This window comes from Pleurodeles waltl, chromosome 11, assembly GCF_031143425.1.
Source record: "Pleurodeles waltl isolate 20211129_DDA chromosome 11, aPleWal1.hap1.20221129, whole genome shotgun sequence".
NCBI classification, from domain to species: Eukaryota; Metazoa; Chordata; class Amphibia; order Caudata; family Salamandridae; genus Pleurodeles; species Pleurodeles waltl.
Window position 1 is genome coordinate 268493968 of NC_090450.1, and position 21017 is coordinate 268514984.

Sequence of the window (21017 nt, forward strand, 5' to 3'; positions counted from 1 at the left end):
CAGAAAATATCATAAAAGCTGGCCAGACAAGAAATCTAGGCAGCACCAGCACCCTTCTTCTCATTTCCCCTCAAAAAGCATAAACAAAAAGCCTTGGCATGCTCTTTCTCAGGCAATGCCCCCAAGATCTGGAACTCCCTCCCAGTTTATATCAGGACTAAACCCTCCTTAAAGGATCTCCTTATCAATCGACATCTTAACCCTCTGGGCTCTAACGCAGACAGCTAAAAGAAAAATATACCCCAATCTATTTATATATGTTATTTTTCTTTCAAGGTGATTTTCTGGTTCTATTCTATTTACTTTAGCTAATTGTTGACTAATATTGCCTTTGACAATGTTACCTTTGGGTCTTGGCAGGGCTATATAAAACTCTTTATATGATTTACCCTACATATTACATCACTCCTGACATCCTATTTGACATCATTGATAATATCTCAGTGCAGGGGCGCCTGTTATAGTTACCTTAGGGCACGAGTTAAAGTTACTTGAGAAAACTAACTATTATATATATATATATGTATGTATATAATTGAAGCAATTTGGTCTGAAAAGCAGTGCGCTTGTCTGCTGGTGCCAGTGTGAGGAGTAAACACCAAAATCCCTAATTATTTTTCAACAAAGAGAAATGCTGCACTCCCGGTGGTTGCTTTAGGCAAACTTCATTTATTTCAAGTCAGCTTGATGTAATGACACACACCACAATGCGTTTAAACTCTCGTCTTCCTCGGGTGGTGATAATCTGCATGCATATATTGTTTGCTTTTTAGCCCTCCTTTTATCCACATGGAGGCATACTGGGAATTGTGGTTCGACATATATATTAAGGGTTTTGGTCTTTACCCCTCACGCTGGCACCAACAGACACGCTCACTGCTTTTCAGACCAAATTGCTTCACCACCAGGAGTGCAGCGTTTCTCTTTGTTGAAAAAGATAGATAGATAGATAGATAGATAGATAGATAGATAGATAGATAGATAGATAGATAGATAGATAGATAGATAGATAGATAGATAGATAGATAGATAGATAGATAGATTTTACCCAGAGGCAGTTGCCACTGGGTAGGTATAGTTAGGTCAGCATTTCCATAGGAAATTAATTTTTGTGCTAATAACCATGGCACCGTTTGGCGAATCTCCACAAAACTTTTTCTAATAAGTGCTCTTTTTGCCTTGTTTGTGCATGAAATGTTTAGGGGTGATCTGTCAGGTGGGAGCCAAAAAAGGGGGCTCCCAGAATGCAAAATCCCAATGCATTGTCCATAAACTTATTTAGGTAGGGCTACAGTAAAAACTGCTGAATGGAATACACCAAATTTGGCAGGAAGCTAGATCTTCGTCAACAGATTTTGATTTTTTGTGATTGGGTGTAAATCCATTCAGTATTTTTTTTTTTTAAATGAAGGGTCAAAAATATTTGTATTTCTGATTGGTTGGGTCAGTAAGAGGTTGAAGAAACTCTTGCGGAAGCGGCAATTTAAAAATTGAGCTTTCTAATTGGTCAAGGGAGCTTTATTTCTCTTGGTCCAATTCACTCCAGCGCCAGTCAGACTCCTGCGGGAGCAAGCGCTCTGATTGGCTGGCAGCAACAGCAGAAAAATACTGCTGGTAGCCATTACAGAACTCTGAGACTAGTACCCTGTTCTGATGCTGATGCTGAAGCTGAAGTGAATAAAAACAAGCATTTGCATTGCAATTGGTGTCACGTTTGCTCAAGTTAGAGCTATTAGAATTGTAAATTTCTAACTGAACTTTTCTTGCGACATAAATTGAAAATGAAAGTAATCAGTTGACATAAGCAAACCAATTCAAAGCGCCACGGCCGCCTTGAGCATGAGCACGAAGGAGACACACAAAAGGAAAAAGAAGTTTGCTTGCAGTTAAACATATTGGCCGCGTGCAATTATCCATGTAATAGAGTTGATGGCCAAGGTGGTAACAAAACTGCCCCAAGGAGTGACAAACGTTAAGTATTTACCAATGATAACAAAGGATTTTTGAAAGGCAAGCCCATGAATGAGTAAAAGTGATGGGTGTGCTTAAAAGCCCACAGATAGATTTCAACACGTCAGAGTGCTCACGCGCTCGACCTAAAATTTTTATAAGGGGACAGAGTAGGAATACCCCGCCCTCCCTGGGCCCCTTGGTGGGACTCAGAGGGACACACCTAAGGGTTAAGATTTTTAAAAAATTGTCAATATTTGCTTCAACCCTAGAGGAATTCCAGTGGGATAAGAAAACAATGGCGGCCTATGATGTCATCATTGAGATTATTTGAGATGTCATCAGTGATGTCATAAATTATATCATAGAACATGTTATGAGTGATGTAATATGTGAAGTCATAAGCACTGCATTGTGAGGGAACAAGATTTAATTAAATTATGAATTTCTGCATTTTTTAACTTCAAAACATTAATTTTGTCTCTGACATATTCACCTAACTATAATGTTACTTTAACGTTTGTTTTTTTCAATGTAGATAGATAGATAGATAGATAGATAGATAGATAGATAGATAGATAGATAGACGCAAAGGCAAATAAGCCATCAGGCGGTGCACTGATTGTGTGCTACATGGGAAGTGGTACACACACACTTTGCCCCTGAGAGTGCACCATGGGAGGCTTAAAGGGGGGTTCCAGGGACCACCAGGCATTACTTTGTGTAATCAATCAATTAATGTTGCACGGTGGCCCCAAACAAGGTCGTAACTGCATAGTTTCTGAAAGCTGGCGGTCATTCACATCACACTGAAGTAGCTTTGTCCTGAAGTCCCTTTGGAATTTCCACACCTCCCCCGTCTGCAGAAAAGGGCATGGCAGTCGGCTGTGGTAATCGGTGCACGAGTGACATCATCATCAACCGGACATCACTTCCCATTCCTTCCACTGGACGAATGCCATGTACTTCCCGTGAGCGTACTCAAGTGCCACAAGCCGCGCCACTCCGAAGAAACTACAGGTGACTAAAAACAATCCCAACAGGTTACACGAGCCAGTGCAAATTACTCGGGGACAAACGATGAGGGGAAATCCCCACCGCACGAGAGTTGTGCGTCCTGGCGGGGGAGGAGAAGGGCCGGAGCAAGACTCTGAAAAAAAACAACTTTGGAAGGTATAAAATGTCCCCGCTTCAAAGCATGAGTGAACTGTGTCTACCTTCAGCCTTCGGCAGACCGTGCGAGAGTCCAGCGCGAACAATGACAGCTTTAAACAGCCGGCGTCTGGTTTTAGCTTCGTGCATCGTTCTAGGGTTGTTACAACTCAATTGTGGTGGTTCAGCTGGTAAGTTGATATTTTTAAACTGATTGTATTAAGGTTAAATCAAAGATTCTCTTTCATCTGAACTGGGTGCGTTCTATTTATTACATCACATCACTGACGAAACCTCTGTACTCTGTCCTCGAGTTGCTTTTGACTATACCGGTAGCTTAACATCTGGGGGACAGTGTCCTGTGTGTTTGTAGGGACCCATAACAGTGATGATGACGATAATAATACAGTAATTATATTATTGGCAATTAAATAGCAAGAGTAATTATAAACACAACTTGATTTAATAAAGCAGTTAAAGCCGCGGTTGTGCAACATGATTTAATAGCAACGTGTTATTTATTACCCGACTCGCTGCTCGCTTTATCGGTTTCAAGGGTGGAGGGTGGAATGCTTTGTAGACCCCAGCGGTTCTACATGTGACCTTCAGACTGGACACAAAACTTTAATAATGAGTACATTTACTCTAAGAGCTTTTTTTACTAACATAGGCGTGTGTCGGGATGCGTTTGACCGTAGCGCTTGTTGCTAAGCATCTGTTGCTAAGCAGTCTGGGAGTTTTGCAGAAGTAAATCTGTGCGTGTTACAGTAGCATACACAGCAACACAACGCTGTATACGACTGGCTGCGCATGTGTCAAGAACGGAGCAAATAAACTGTCCGCTTGGAACAAATTGCCATATGTTTTGCTTTCGTCAGCTATACGATCTAATTTAGTACGTTTTCAGATATAAACACTTTTGCCTACAACCACACAGTGCGTGAAGTTGAGAGATTCAAGCAAATTACTATTTTGTTTACTCCAAAGTCAAAGTCATTTTGGCCACAAAAAAACCTTATTACTGACTGACAAGCACGCAGAAAAAAATAAACCTTTTACCTCCCAGCAATTCTATAAGCTAATACGTGACCTCGACAAAACTGAATGGACTTGTCTTGAGACTTCCACGCCGGTCTCTACTACAGCGTCCATTGAAAATCAAAACTCGGACAGGTACTGTACAGGGTAAATATCTCAATAAACAAGAGTGATGATATTTACATCATTAGTGTGACAGTCTGCCCTCTGATGGTCAGAAGGGAGATTTGCACCTAAATTGGATTTTACTGATATAAACATGAGGGTGATGAAACCTGTGAGGAATGGGACGGATGGCGTGCTTAATCTTTTCCGGGGAGAACCCTGGACACGCAGAGAAGTAGGACTACAATTTGCCTCCGCCAAGTGGCACAGAAAGTCTTAACTGAAATAGTTCACTTACATGGCGAACACGGACAATGAGACACTTAAAGTGGAAAGAAATGTGACTTTTACAACAAGTACGATTTGCATGAACTAACTCCCGATCTACTATGAGCTGTTCACTAATTCTGCACTGGAACAAATGAAAACTTGCCTCCCTCTGATTTCAGTTGACCATTTCTGAAAAAGGGTTACTGTGCTAAAAGTACTGCCATTTTCTGGGGCAGAAGGCGAAAACCCAGTTCTGATGCCGATTTGTTCCCTGTAACTACACATTTTATTTCTGAAAAAATGCCTTTCTGGGCTTTCTTCGAAGTCTCAAATTGTAATCTTAGCAAGGGAAACTCAGGCATATTTTCAAGAAAGTGGCGCTCAGCTAGGAGGCACCACTTTTCTTCCGTCGCACAGCGCCCACCTAACATCACCATGGTAGCGCTGTATTTACTATATAGAGCACCGTGGCGTGGGTTAGCACAATAGCTTCATAATTTATGATGCTATTGTGGCGGTTTGCTGGGTTTGTGCCATAAATGGTGCTGCTAGTCCAGCAAAGCACAGGGAGGCCGATAGGTTATTATGGGAATGTCACGCTAATGCCTGCCCTGAGCAGGTGTTAAAAATGACAACAAAAAGTCACAGCGAAATCTTATAAATCTCACCTCACCAATTTATTTGTGCCTCACTTCAGGGAAACCTCCCCTCCTTGCATACATTATACCTGGCGCAGGTATAATGTGGCGCAAGGGTAACAAAATGGTGCAATGCATGGTGCATGCCTTTGCAAAATGGTGCATGGTGGGGGCCTCCTTAACTCCTCCTTAGCATAAAGAAGTGATGTCAGGGTGGCACAAGGAGGTGCAAGGGGCTTGTAAATATGCCCCTTAGTCTTTCATTCTTCTTTGTGCGAAAAATTTAGTCTGTCATGTGTGTGATGAAGTAACACCTGACTCTAAATCATGCTCTTTGTGTCTTTGCATCCCTTAACAAAATATGCAAATGGAAAATTATTTAATTGAAATGCATAAACATATTCTAGGGTACAACATTCTAAGGTATATGTCATAAATGGGTAGATTAAAAAAGGATCTTAAGATAGATGTCTCCCCAATATTATACTTTTCCTCAACCCACCCTCCTTTGCAAGTTTCTATGCCTTTTATTTCTTTGCCCTCCTTTACATCGATCCTCCCATTTTCCACACTTCTATCCCTGCTGGCTCCCATCTTCCATATTTATGCGCTTTGAAGGGGGGTCTTGGTGGCCTTTAGCACTCTAAAAGTATTTGAAAGAATTACATATAGTGCATAGCTGACCAAGAGTTACTTGTAAATGATCAGCAATGCTGCTGTTCCTGTCCCCTGGGGATCCTGTGAGACTAAATCAAAGTGAGAGGTTTGAAAGGGTGAGTCAGTGGTAAGTGGATGTTTAACTATCTTTACCTCAATTTTAGATGTATCTGTATTTTATTTTTGCACAAGGTGACCTGGATTGCTGTACCTCCTACTCAAAGAAGCCCCTGCGGCTGAAGGTAGTCAGCAATTTCACCATCCAGAGCTCGAGCGATGTCTGTGACATGGATGCAGTCATGTGAGTGAGCATTTACAAATTCCTATACACTGAACGGGTTACTTCTCCTACCTTAGGGCACCACTACAGACCAAGTTTTGGACGGGGGAGCACAATAGGTTAACATCTGATCTAGTTATGTTTTTATAATTTTCTTGTGTTTTGTAGTGTGAACAATTGGCCCAGAGCCCAGTGCTAACACCATAACGCACCAAACACTCTCACGATGGAGGCATAGTTAATAAAGTGTCTCAAATTTCAGTCCTTAATGCACAGGAAGAGTACCTATTGTCCTATATCGGACAGACCTTGAAATATAATTGGGTATCACTCATATGTTGGTAAATGAAGACACCCAATCTAGACTCCTTGTGACTCAATGTAGAGATTTAGCAACATAGGCGTCAGAATAAAATTGAAGGCAACCGAGTGCCATGCTGTTTCAAAGCTAGCCTGTTGCCCACACCCTCATCATCTGAAATCGTTGTGTCGAAAAGGGCGACCAAACGAGCCCAGCCCCACTAAAGCCACAAGATAGATCCGCGAGCACTGTGGTCATGTCAAAAATATCCAAAAGGTCATAAATGACGAGCAGACAGGCACCTCCTTAACTCAGCACACAAAGAGAGTCAGCCAAAATGTGGAGAATAGTAGGATTCGTGGTTGCAGATAATGTGAAAAATATACTAATAGTCTCTCAGCAGTGCATGTTTTTTCTTCAACCGAGAGCTGCTATCCAGACCACAAAAGTTCAGCATTATCCCTCAAACTGTAGTATAGATAAGAGACAATAGTTTGGCAAATTATCTGGATTTCCTATAGATTTATAAAGCATGTTGTAGTAAAAAGGTCAGGATAATTTAATTTAAGCCAGGAGTGTACATTAGGGCAAGCCAGGCGTAGCAGCTGCTACCCAAGTCTTGGAATTTGGCATCACTAGCACTGCCTTTGCTGCCCCTGGTCCCAGAATCAAGGAGGCAATGGAAGGAAAGAAAGCAAACTTCAAGAACCTATTTATTTTTGTACTTTGCACTCCTTGTCCATTTCGTAGCCAAATAGCTGTGGACTGGAGACTGCTGGGGGTCTTGGGGTGTCATGTGGGGAGAGGGAGTGTCAAAGGGAACATGCTCTCATGTCCAATACCCTTGAAAATTTCATGAATCCATGTGCATCAAGGAGCGGTAGACCATTTTGATGCACACTATAAAGCATTGGAAAGACTCCCTTATTAGTGTATTAACATGTTTAACATATGCTGACCCTGTTGGGGATCTATAATTATGCACTATCAGTTTCTCAAGAACAGCTTACAATGTGATCCAAGCACAATGATGTCTGAGGGGCTTTGATATAAATTCTGCCGGTTTAAGAATTTTTCAGTAATTGATCTGAGCAGTGCTCTACCAAAACATTGCACTTTTAATATTGTTCTGGGCTAATATCAACTTCATAGTAATTCTATACCTCCTCGTGCTTATCTTGACAATGGTTGTGATTCAGAATACTGATAACAAAAATATTGTTTGACATAAATATTGTGGCCTAGTTATTATTTACAAAATGATCACACCTTTGAGTTTAGAATTACTATCATTACCTTCATTGGATAATTCTTTTTGAATGGTATGACAAGCATTATATTTTTGTCAGTTATCCTGGTAGTTGAAATTATTGAGACATATTTGTGCAGATCAAAATTACTGAGGTTCATATTTTGACATACAACCATGAACGTCAATTTACCAAATAGCCAGAGGTAGCGGAATTGACATCACACGCCATTTGACTGTTACAGTCACACACACATTCTTGCACATACCCACACATAGATGTACTCTTTCTCACATAAGCACACTCACGCACACAAGTATGCACACAACATACATTTAAAATCATGTTTTACTTATCTCAGCTGCCAGTGTGGATCATATTCCAGCTAATTTCTTTTTTTATTATACTAATAGTGAATAATGCCATATTATTCACTATTAGTGTACTACAGAATTGACAAAAAAACTAGCCCCAACAAATGCAACCATTGTCAATAAGAACGAGCTGTCCCTGTGTTCCTGGCACAGATTTTGCCACTTCTGAGGCAAGGGGTTTCAAATGCAGTGCTAGGGGTCCCAAGGGACAAGCCAGGGGTTGCAGATGTGGCCCATGGCGACCCATAAATGACTTCAATCCATGCAACCAATTTGAACAGATGGACAGCACTCCCTGTTAAGAAAGGTTTTCTCCAACCTCCTGCAACCTTAGAATGTGGTGAAAAAATATACTGTATTGTATTGTATTGTAATAGTATTTATATAGCGCTTACTACCCCTGACGAGGCGTCGAAGCACTTTTCGGCGAGTAGCACGCTACTCCGGAACCCACCAAGAATTAGTGATGGATTAGTATAGGGAAATATGAGTACAGTTTTATTATTATTATGGGTTAATTTGAGCTGCGGATATGAGAGTTTGTGAAGCCAATCAGCTTTCATGATAGACAACAACATAGAGTCTAAAATTAAATCAACAGTTTGTGTTTGGGGAAAGAGGACAATTTAATTTGCATGAGTTGATATCCAATTTTTTATTTTGCAGCTTTCATACAAAGAAACGGTTCAATGTGTGTGCCAACCCAGAAGAGCCATGGGTAAAAGGCATTGTTAAGGCCTTGAGGTATGTATAAACAGAGGAATGGCTGTCCCCTCCCAATGCAAAAGGTTATCACGTGGGATCCTCCTGACCATGGCAAATCCTTCTGTTTGCAAAACGTCCCCGTGTAGACGCCTTCTCTTCACATCAGCGAGATCCCCACCTCATCTCTTTGGCCTCCATTGGCCTCCCACTCCAAAAATTTCTAAGTATGCTATTTTTGCATGTTTTGAAGATGCCTGGGTGCTGCAAGAACGGCAGGGAAAATCAGCTTTTGAATATGTGTTTATTTAGAAATTTCATAAAGCGAGTCATATCTCCTTTTGTTGACTTCAAAACACCGGAATTGAGTGTGTGCTTTTTTAATTATCAATGAAGCTCGTGAATTAATTCTCTTAATATACCTAAACCATTGGAACTACGACCAGTAGCTGGGCTCAATATCCCATAGAATCCATTGTGACAGATTGAAAGGCAAATAGCATATGTCTGATGAGGATCCACTGTCCAAATCAAGACACCTAGAGTGACGAATTTACTGACAGTGCATGGTTTCATTAGGTTCATTTTTTTCCTAGTACCATAGTAACTTTTTTGCTGCTCCTTCTAAGCAGCTCTCCATTCTGCTGTGGGTATTACATGGTTAAGAATGTTTTCTGCAGTACAGAAATGGATGTAATATTGGATTTAACGTATCAAAAGAATGACCACTTAGCACATTTTTAATGCAATACAGTGACAATGTTCCATGTCACATGGACACCATGGGGCTCATTTACAAGCCCCTTACACCACCGTAGCATCATTTGTTTAACACTGCAGTGCACAGAACAGCCCCAACTCCTGTTCCTTATTTACAAACTGGCGCTATGGGACCATTGTGCCCGTTTGTAAACCCTTGTGCCACATTATATCTGCATCAGGTATAATGTATGCAAGGGAGGCGTTGCCCCACGAGGAGGCCCGTTGGAATGGCACAGTGATGTCTACAAGATTTCACTGCGTCATTCTAGCGTCATTTTTTAATGCTTAAGGGCAGGTGTTAAAGTGACGCTAGGCAGTTTTATATGGGCCTCCCCGAGCTTTGCTGGACTACTGTCAACAATTTTGATGCTAGTCGAGCAAAGTGCCACAACTGTGTCAGAAATTCTGATGCAGCTGTGCTAACGAACGCTATGGTGCACTGTGTTGTAAATACAACGCCACCATGGTTTCGTTAGGGGGGTTCAGGGTTGCGCAAGCAAGCTGCAAATCGTGATTGATGCACCAGTTTATTGTAAATGAGGTCCCATGTTTCCAGTTGGAAGCTTTCTCCTTGAGAAGCCAGTGCATTCTGGCACTAAAGTCCAAGGTTCAGTTGAAAATAATTAACACAGCAACTACAACAATTTATGAGGCAGTTCACTGTGCACACAGGACGGGAAACCTTGCATCATGGAAAAATAGACAAACCCTAACGAAGCCTGATGTTGTGCTGATCCCCGCTTTGCATGAGTAGGAATGTGTGGAATCTGCACATTTTCTTTTGTTAAATAGCAGTTATTTTAGCAAAATGACATGTATTACATGAAATACATTTCGTTGGAATCTCAAATAACGTTTCTAAGAAAGTTATTTCTCACACAATAGTAGTGATGCACAATAATGATTTGAGGAGAAAATGTATTGTTTAGAGGAGAACATGGTGTTCAGTGATCTACAATCTTCTCAGACCTGTAACATACGTACAGAAATTATATGAACTTTCATATTATAAGAAATGGTGAACCTTTTGCACATTTCATGTAATGCAAAGTTCGGAAACTGTACAAATTTAGACTGGTGTAACAAAAAATGTGCATCGGTCTTATCAAGAACCATCAAGAGGAAGATCAGTGGCAGTTTGTTTATTAGTGGAATGTATCCTTGAATGTGGGTGCCTCTGAAATCTGGCATTGCATCACAGCCAAATCTAGGACCATTTCCTAGGTCGGGCACTCACAACACCTGCAGATGAAGAGGCCTTTGAATTGTACCTGTAGAAAAGGTGGTCCTCTTTGACTTGAAGGCACAACAAGAGGAAGTACCAAGGATGCAGGCTTACCCTTGCTGCTTCATTTAAACGCATGTATTTTCGCATCTCACACTGTATTAAGGTCCTAAGGGGTGGGTGTATCAATCAATCATCAACCAATCAATTTTTATAGCACGCTACTCACCCCTCAGGGCTCAAGGCGCTGTGGGGTGCGCTCTTTATCTATCCAAAGTGAGAGTCATATATGTTGGGTGGGAACTTTGTGAACTGATGTTTCTAGACAAGGGTGATTCTACCCACCATCACTGCATGAAGCCAGAGGGGAAGTTACTCAGACGGAATGATGCATTTGCACTTTCATGGGAGGCAGAAGCTAGATTTTTTATTTATTTGAGGTATCTGAGTCCTGTGTCAGGGCTCCAACCAATGCGTTCGGTTTTATTGGAATACTTCTTTTGATTAACTATTCCTGGATACATATGCATCCACTGGGAGCCCACATTGTCTTTTTTGGGGGAGGCACAATGAGTCACATACAAGATTTTCAGAGTTGGATTGGCAATTAACCTGTTTCAGGACCTTGTATCATACTGATGTTGTGCTGCCCTTTAAACTAACCTAGACCATACAAAATAACCCATATCGTCGTTTGAACATCGAGTTAAGATAGCTATGGTTTACGGCTACTACCTCAGACTTGCCATTTGATACCCCTAGTGCTAATCTTGTTCTCAGTGGCCAGTGGAAAGGGGTCTAGGATCCCTATTTAATTTCTGTTAGTTCTACTTTACTGGAGGCACAATGAGGTCATGTGAGCCAACTATACAATGCTATGGCAGCCGAAGGGTGTGTGATGTCACTTCTGCTACCAGGGAAGTTTTGGGGAATTCAGTATTCGTGTCCATGTTCCAGAGTGTTCCAGGTGCAACTGTGGGGACCATGCAAGGGGTGTTTGGACCAAACCTGTTTGAGAGACTAAATTCACTGCAGAAATGATCTTTGCAGCACTGTGGCTCACTCCTCTCATATTCGTTTGCATGTGTTTTGTCTTCTCACAGCAAGGGAAACAAGAAGAGTAAGGGGAAGAGAGGTCCTGGCAAGAGTCGGAAAACCAACCCCCGTAAACAAGGCTAAAACACCCTGCCCTCGGTAGATTACTTCTATGCCTGTGACACGTCAGAAGCTCCACCTTTCGTTAGGAGATGCAGCATCGACTGACATTGATCCACATTGCATCGTCATTTAATTCACCTGTTGAAGACCAGTGAATGTGCGCTTTTTGCCTGCATCAAAACCAGCGCGAATGCTTTTACCTGGGCTCAACGGGCCTAACTGTTGCTTTTTTCTGAAAGCCAAATATGACTCTGCAACCGTGTTACAGTTTGGTTTTACTGGGCAGGAGAGGTGAAGATGGGGTCTAGCTACCGCGCAAATCACCCACAGAATGCTTTGACTATGGCCAGATTTAGAGTTTGGTGAACAGTTACAGGGTCACGAATGTGACATCTTATTACACGTGCATTAGGCAATAATGTAATTTTAATAAGGTGGATTGGATATCCGTCACATTTGTGTTCACATGTAATAAAGCAGACTGGCTATCCATCACATATGTGGTGGAGTACCCGTCTGCCAAATTCTAAATCCTATGCCTTATGTATACATCTCTCTCTAGCCATGTATGCATTGTGAATGTAACACATGTTTTCATGTACTTCATGAATACTTAATTTCAGATCATATTCAGTGTGCATGTAAGTCAGTGCAGCATTGTGTGTTATACATGTTCTACTCCATGAAAATGTACATCTTTGTAATTAACTAAATGACACCCAAGGCTCTCCTTGGATGTTACCCTGTGCCGCCCCTACATCTTTATCTAGACATGTTTACACACTGCGTGTGGGGCTCCATGCAGCCAGGTATTTTTCTGTGCAGCTTTAAACATGCCAGTACCCCTTCTCTGTTGTTACTTCTTTTTGATTTGGGTACTTTTTGCATATTATTCCATGCAGCAGTTTATTCTACGTCTATGTTGCTTTATTGAACCAGCTATTCCCTCTGCACACCATTGTATGCATTTTTGCATTCCTTGTGTACATGACTTAAGTCACAGTAAGCGCTTGGTATTTAAGATAACATTGGCCTTTACTCCATGAATAGATAAGACCCAGACTCACCCCGTGGAACATACCTCTGTGTATCCCGGTTCTACTCTTGAGCATAGAATTCCATAGGGTCCTCTCTCCTGTGCGTGTAACTCCATGCAGTCCTCTTTCCTCTGTGAATGTAGCTCCTTTCAGTACTCTTTCCTCAGTGCATATAACTTCCAGCAGCCCTTTCCACTGTGCATGTAACTCCAAGAAGGCGCCTTTCGATTGGGCATTCCTCCATGTAGTCCTGTTTCACTTGTGCATTTAACTCCATGTAGCCCTTTCTTCTGTGCATGCAGCTCCATGCATCTCTATTTCCCCAGTGCATAGAACTTCATGCAGTCCTATTTGCCCTGTGCATAGAACTTCCTATGTCTCTTTCTCCTGTGCGTGCAACTCCACGCAGCCCTATTTCTCCAGTACTCATAACTCCACGCAGCCCTATTTCCCCAGTACTCATAACTCCACGCAGCCCTACTTCCCCAGTACTCATAACTCCACGAAGCCCTATTTCCCCAGTACTCATTACTCCATGCAGCCCTATTTCCCCAGTACTCATAACTCTGTGCAGCCCTATTTCCCCAGTACTCATAACTCCATGCAGCCCAAATTCCCCAGTACTCATAAGTCTATGCAGCCCTATTTCCCCAGTAATCATAACTCCACGCAGCCCTACTTCCTCAGTACTCATAACTCCATGCAGCCGTATTTCCCCAGTACTCATAACTCTGTGCAGCCCTATTTCCCCAGTACTCATAACTCCATGCAGCCACAATTCCCCAGTACTCATAAGTCAATGCAGCCCTATTTCCCCAGTACTCATAACTCCCCCCTTGTGCATTTAACTCAATGCAGCCCTTTTTGTCTGTGCATGTAACTCATGGAACCCTCTTTCCTTTGTACATATAACATCATTCAGCACTTGCCTGTGCATGTAACTCCAATAAGGCGTCTTTCCATTGCACATCTCCCCATTGCAGTCCTGTTTACCTCATGCATTCAACTCCAGGTAGCCTTTTCTCCTGTGCCTGCCACTCGGCACAGCCCTATTTCCCCAGTACATATAACTCCACCCAGTCCTCTTTCACTTGTGCATATAAATCCATGCTTGTGCAGGCAACTCCATGCAGCCCTATTTACTCAATGCACATAACCCCATGTGGTCCTCTTTACCATGTGCATTTAACTCAATTGAGCCTTTTCGCTTGTGCATGTAACTCACGAAAGCCTATTCATCTGTGAATGTGTCTTCATGCAACTGTTTCTCTTGTGCCTGTTGCTCCAAGGAGGCCTCTTGTCTCGTGTATATAACTATATAAAGCCCTTTCTCCTGTGCAGGTGACTCCACGGTGGTCTCTTCCCTCTGTACATATAACTTTATGCAACTGTTTCTCCTGTGCATGTATATCCATGTAGACCTTTCTGCCTGCACATGTAACTTCAAGTTGTCCTCTTTCCTCTGTGCATATAACTTCATGCAATGTATTCTCCAATGCAAGTAACTCCATGCAGTGCATATAACACCATGCAGTGCATATGTGAGTGAAGTCTCGTCCCCATGCAGTTTTATTACCCCTGTGCAAATAACTAAAAATAAAAAAACTATTTCAGCGATGAAATAAATCCACACAAGCCTATTCCCTCTGTGAGAAAAACTTGGCCTTTCTCTGCCTTGCACTGTGATGGGCGAACTGTGACCCTCTGCTATTTTCTCACATTGAGAATTAAATGTTGCTTCAGAGCAGAAGCTAGCACTAGCTATGTCCCACTTACGTGTTGTTTTCCTAATAAAAACAAAAATTAATATGAACATTAATGTTTCTGAGTGTTTTTTTTGACCCGCATCCATGTATGGGAAGCAGACACTCTCAACTTTATATATACTACAGCTGTATTTAGGCAGAGGCGTAACACAGGCCCCCAAAGCCTCTGCAGTGCAGGGTGGGAGGCAATCATACAAGGATCCCCAAATCCTTTAATAGGGCCTGATTCAGCTCAAGGCCAAAGCATATCTATAAGCTATGGAGACTTGGGGGCCCTCATCATATTTGCAAGGGAAGCATTATATTGCGTTGTGCCACAGAATGTAGGCTGTTTGGCTTTCTAACACCCTCACAACCTTTCTTAGCCACCCCGCTTGCTCTTGAGTATCCCATAGAGGGTTATATAAAATGAGCCTGGCTGTTGTGACAAGTAGAGGTATTGGTGTCTCTATAGGATAGATGGTGAAAGGCAGTAATCTGCAGCGTCTCACATGTCCTGGTAGATCATCTCTGAAGCAAGGTGGGCTGGCAGTATAAACATGGGGCACCTGGAGATGACAGACAAACGCATATGGCCATAGAACCTTAAACCACATTAAAAGGCAAGTATGAGAAGCTGGCCTGGTTTTTACACCTTATACCAGGTCCAGTGATCCACCTTAGTGAAATGTAGATAGTGTCTAGCAGCTTAGGCTGTTTAGCGGTAGCTGTAGCAGAGCAGCCACGGCTGCACTAGGAGACATGCAAAGCTCTTGCAATACTACCATATTCACACAGTACTTATACACAATAAAAGACAATACTCAGTGTTACCAAAAATAAAGGTACTTTATTTTAGTGACACAAGGCCAAAAATATCTTCGAGGCAATACTCCTTCTGGAGGTAAGTATTCTTACACAATATATACACTAGTAACCAAAATCAGGTAAGTAAACAGTCATAGAATAGTGCAAACAGTGAAAAACACAATAGATTGCAATGGTCCTGGGGCAACAAAAACCATATATTAAAATAGTGTAATGCGAAAGTCAGATTCTGCCCAGGCAAGTGTAGTGTGTAGAGGGGCGCTTGGAGTGTAAGAAAACCCCAAAGGTAAGTAAAGTACCCCCTCTCAGAGCCCAGGAATACAGGAGTAAAGTACAGCAGGTTTCCCCAGCACACACTAGAAGTCGTGGTAAAGGATTATACAAGAACTGTGCAAAAGTGCAAAAAATTAACGATCGATTCCTGGACCTGAAGACCTGTGGAGAGAGGAGACCAAGTCCAGAAGTCGACGAAGAATCCAGGAAGAACAGGAGACCCTGCTAACCTGGATGAAGGTACAAAAGTGGATTCTCCGGTTGGAAGAAAAGTACAGGAGAGGACATTTTTAAGATGTGAAATCAAAGCCCCCCTTGCACCTCGAAGACCCCTTTACAGCCTCCCTGGTAAAAAATCTCAATCACGCCTTAAATCCTCTTTCGATCAAGATAATAAACAGCTCCCTGAGTAACAGAGTTATGCCGGACTGTTTCAAACAAAGGCAAGTCATGCCACTGCTAAAAACAAAATGCACTCTGACCCGGATTACCTCAACAACTTCAGGCCCATCTCCAACCTTCCCTTTCTGGAAAAAATCGTTGAAAAATGTGTTCTCACCCAGCTCAGCCAACACATTGACACCACAATCTACTGGACTCACATCAATCGGGCTTCAGGAAAGGATGCAGCACAGAAACAGCTATACTGAATATATCTGATATACACAAATCTCTGGGTGCAGACTAATGCTGCCTGCTTATCCTTCTTGACCTATCAGAGGCCTTTGAACTGTCGACCACAAGCTTCTTCTGAACTCCCTCAAAAACTGATTGGAGCAGACCTTGTGGTTCTTCAATGGCTTTCATCATTTCTACATAACTTTCTCAACACATAAAAATAAAAAACTTTACTTCAGAAATCTATGATATAACCCCAGGGTCTTCAAACTGGGGGGCGGGCCCCCATAGGGGGGTCTCAAGTTATCCCAGGGGAAGCCCCAGACCCTGGCCAAAAGAAGCATCTTGCAGGTAACAGTGCTTTGTTTTAAGCAGAAAGACGTTTATTGCACTTTTAAAAAGGTTACAGAACTTAACTGCAATGTTTAAGGAAGTCTAGACATGTTTAAATAGTGGCAAATTTATAGAATAATTGTGAAAAATTCTAAGAGGGGGCCTGATTACCATTTTTCCCGCCATTAGGGAGGAGCAACATTAAAAAGTTTGAAAAACACTGATATAACCTGGAGTGTCCACCAAACGCTCAGTCGTTCCACCTACACTTTTCACTATCTACATGGATCCCATCACTGTCATACTCGAACAAGCAGACATTCCATACCACCTCAATGCAGACGACACCCAGCTATACCTGAAAATGTCCTCATTAGATGATGTTCACCAGAGAAATGCCACCCTCATAAAAGCCCAAAACTAGTTGTTGCACTACCAACTGAAACACTCAAGACAAGACTGAAATTCTTCTCCTGTCAAACAATGGACAGAGTCCCCAGGTATAAGAGTGTCTACATTCCATTATTGCTCTAAACTGCAATATGTCTTTGGTTGTGTCTGCCAAATCTCTGGGATCACACTGGACACAGGCCTGAACATGAACTCACACATAAAGAATACAGTGAAGGGTGCCTTCTACAAACTAAAACTCCTGAAACAATCAAGCCCTTCCTCCAGCCAAATGACCTAAAAACTGCCAGGCAATCTCTGGTTCTGTCCTGACTGGATTATGGGAATGCCACCCTCGCACATGGGTGTCTGACGGGGGGTGGAGAAGGCAGGGGCGCATCCCCCCCCCCCAGGATTTAGGTACAGCCTGGTGTGCAGGCTCACACTGCAGGTTAAGACTATGGCCACCACAGTGGTATGCTGCCTACACTAGTATGGCCACGGCGCCCACCAGAACCAGTCTGGGATGCTGTGACTCCCCCCCTGAAAATAAGTTTGTGGGCACCCATGCCCTCACCGTGAAATCTCACTTTGCCCCCCAGACAGCCACACTGAATGCAGCAGCAAGGATGGTCACCGGAATCTAAAGACAGTCACATCTCCCCTCACTGAAAGATCTAAAGTGGCTCCTGATTGAAGCTCATTGCTGCTACAAAACTGCTTGCTTCACTCACAAAGTCCTTCTCACTGATAAACCAGCCAACCTTGCAGGAAATATCATAAAAGCTGGCCAGGTGAGAAATCTAGGCAGCACCAGCACCCTTCTTCTCATTTCCCCTCAAAAAGCATAAACAAAAAGCCCTGGCATGCTCTTTCTCTGGCAATGCCTCCAAGATCTGGAACTCCCTCCCAGTTTATATCAGCACTAGCCCCTCCTTTATGAGCTTTAAGAGACAATTAAAGGATCTCCTTATCAATCGACATAACCTTCTGGGCACTAACGCAGACAGCTAAAGGGAATATATACACCAATCTATTTATATATGTTATTTTTCTTTCAATGTCATTTTCTGGTTCTATTCTATTTACTTTAGCTAATTGTTGACTGATATTGCCTTTGGCAATGTTAACCTCGGGTCTTGTCAGGGCTATTTAAAACTCTTTATATAAATTACCCTACATACTACATCACTCCTGACATCTTATTTGACATCATTGATAATATCTCTGTGCATGGCACTTGAGATAACTAACTATAATATATATATATATATATATATATATATATATATATATATATATATAATTGAAGCAATTTGGTCTGAAAAGAAGTGCACTTGTCTGCTGGTGCCAGTGTGAGGAGTAAAAACCAAAACCCCTAATTATTTTTCAACAAAGAGAAATGCTGCACTCCCGGTGGTTGCTTTGGCAAACTTCATTTATTTCAAGTCAGCTTGATGTAATGACACACACCACAACGCCTTTAAACTCTCGTTTTCCTCAGGTGGTGATAATCTGCATGCATATATTGTTTGCTTTTAGCCCTCCTTTTATCCGCATGGAGGCATACTGGGAATTGCGGTTCAACATATATATTAATGGTTTTGGTCATTACCCCTCACGCTGACAGCAGCAGACACGCTCACCGCTTTTCAGACCAAATTGCTTCACCACCGGGAGTGCAGCGTTTCTCTTTGTTGAAAAAGATAGATAGATAGATAGATAGATAGATAGATAGATAGATAGATAGATAGATAGATAGATAGATAGATAGATAGATAGAAATGGTCAGGTCAGCATTTCCATAGGAAATACTTTTTTTGTGCTGCTAATAACCTTGGCACCGTTTGGCGAATGTCCGCAAAACTTTTTCTAACAAGTGCTCTTTTTGCTTCGTTTGTCCATGGAAAGTTTAGGGGTGATCTGTCAGGCGGGAGCCAAAAAATAGGGGGCTTCCAGAATGCAAAATCCCCATGCATTGTCCATAAACTTATTTAGGTAGGGCTACAGTCAAAACTGCTGAATGGATTTACACCAGATTTGGCAGGAAGCTAGATCTTGGTCCACATATTTTGTTTTTTTGTGATTGGGTGTAAATCCATTCAGTATTTTTTTTAGAAATGAAGGGTCAAAAATATTTGTATTTCTAATTGGTTGGGTCAGTAAGAGGTTTGAAAAACTCTTGCGGAAGCGGCAATTTAAAAATTGAGCTTTCTAATTGGTTGAGGGAGCTTTATTTCTCTTGGTCCAATTCACTCCAGCGCCAGTCAGACTCCTGCGGGAGCAAGCGCTCTGATTGCCTGGCAGCAACAGCAGAAAAATGCTGCTGGTAGCCATTACAGAACTGTGAGACTAGTACCCTGTTCTGATGCTGATGCTGAAGCTGAAGTGAATAAAAACAAGCATTTGCATTGCAATGGGTGTCATGTTTGCTCGAGTTAGAGCTATTAAAATTGTAAATTCTTAACTGAACTTTTCTTGCAACATAAGTTTAAAATGAAAGTAAATAGCTGACATAAGCAAACCAATTCAAAGCGCCGCGGCTGCCTTGAGCATGAGCACGAAGGAGACACACAAAAGGAAAAAGAAGTTTGCTTGCAGTCAAACGTATTGGTACACGTGCAATTATCCATGTAACAGAGTCGATGGCCAAGGCGGTAACAAACCTGCCCCAAGGAGGGACAAACGTAAAGCATTTACCAATGATAACAAAGGATTTTTGAAAGGCAAGCCCATGAACGAGTAAAAGTGATGGGTGTAGTTAAAAGCCCACAGATAGATTTCAACACGTCAGAGTGCTCACGCGCTCGACCTAAAAATATTATAAGGGGACAGAGTAGGGATACCCTGCCCTCCCTAGGCCCCTTAGCGGAACTCAGAGGGACACACCTAAGGGCCAAGATTTTTAAACAATTGTCAATATTTGCTTCAACCCCAGAGGACGCCTGTGGGATAAGAAAACGATGTGGCCTAGATGTCATCATTGATATTATTTGAGATGTCATCAGTGATGTAATAACTTATATCATAGAACATGTTATGAGTGATGTAATATGTGAAGTCATAAGCACCTCATTGTGAGGGAACAAGATTTAATTAAATGATGAATTTCTGCATTTTTTAACTTCAAAACATTAATGTTGGCTCTGACATTTTCACCTAACTATAATGTTACTTTAACGTTTGTTTTTTTCAGTAAAGATAGATAGATAGATAGAGAGATAGATAGATAGGTAGATAGATAGATAGATAGATAGATAGATAGATAGATAGATAGATAGAAAGGCAAACAAGCCATCAGTTGGTGCACTGATTGTGTGCTACATGGGAAGTAGTACACACTAACTTTGCCCCTGAGAGTGCACCATGGGAGGCTTGAAGGGGGGCTCTACGGACCACCAGGCATTACTTTGTGTAATCACTCCATTAATGTTGCACGGTAGCCCCAAACAAAGTCCTTACTGCATAGTTTCTGAAAGCTGGAGGTCATTCACATCACAATGAAGTAGCTTTGTCCTGAAGTCCCTTTGGAATTTCCACACCTCCCCGTCTGCAGAAAAGGTCGTGGTAGCCGGCTGTGGTAATCGGTGCACAAGTGACATCATCATCAGACGACAGCACTTCCCATTCCTTCCACTGGACGAATGCCGTGTACTTCCCCTGAGTGTATTCAAGTGCCACACGCCGAGCCACTCCGAAGGAACTACAGGTGACTAAGGGCCAGATGTAGGTAGACAGCAAATTGCGACTTGCAATTTGCGAGTCCGAGCGACTCGCAAATTGCAACTCGCAATTTGCTATGCAGAAAGGTGTCTAAGACACCCTCTGCGACTCGCTATGGGGTAGCAAAGACCCACCTCATTAATATTAATGAGGTGGGTCGCAGTTTGCGACCCCATAGCGAGTCTGGGCACTCACGGGGATGGTGGCC

The 21017-nt window shown here is 42.2% G+C and overlaps 1 protein-coding gene across 3 annotated transcripts in view; it reads left to right on the forward strand.

Annotated features, from left to right (window-relative positions):
• The first annotated feature begins 2930 nt into the window (after nt 1-2930).
• Nucleotides 2931-21017, forward strand: part of LOC138265636 (C-C motif chemokine 20-like) — a 103474-nt gene continuing 85387 nt past the window's right edge. The window contains exons 1-4 of one of the 3 annotated variants that reach the window (XM_069213526.1): nt 2933-3291; nt 5995-6111; nt 8682-8759; nt 11808-14712. In XM_069213526.1, the coding sequence (XP_069069627.1) occupies nt 3131-3291; nt 5995-6111; nt 8682-8759; nt 11808-11883 (432 nt within the window). In that variant the 5' untranslated portion in view covers nt 2933-3130 and the 3' untranslated portion in view covers nt 11884-14712. Of the gene's footprint in view, nt 3294-5994; nt 6112-8681; nt 8760-11807; nt 14713-21017 lie in introns of those variants that run through there. The other 2 variants (XM_069213527.1, XM_069213524.1) reach the window with 2 other exon arrangements.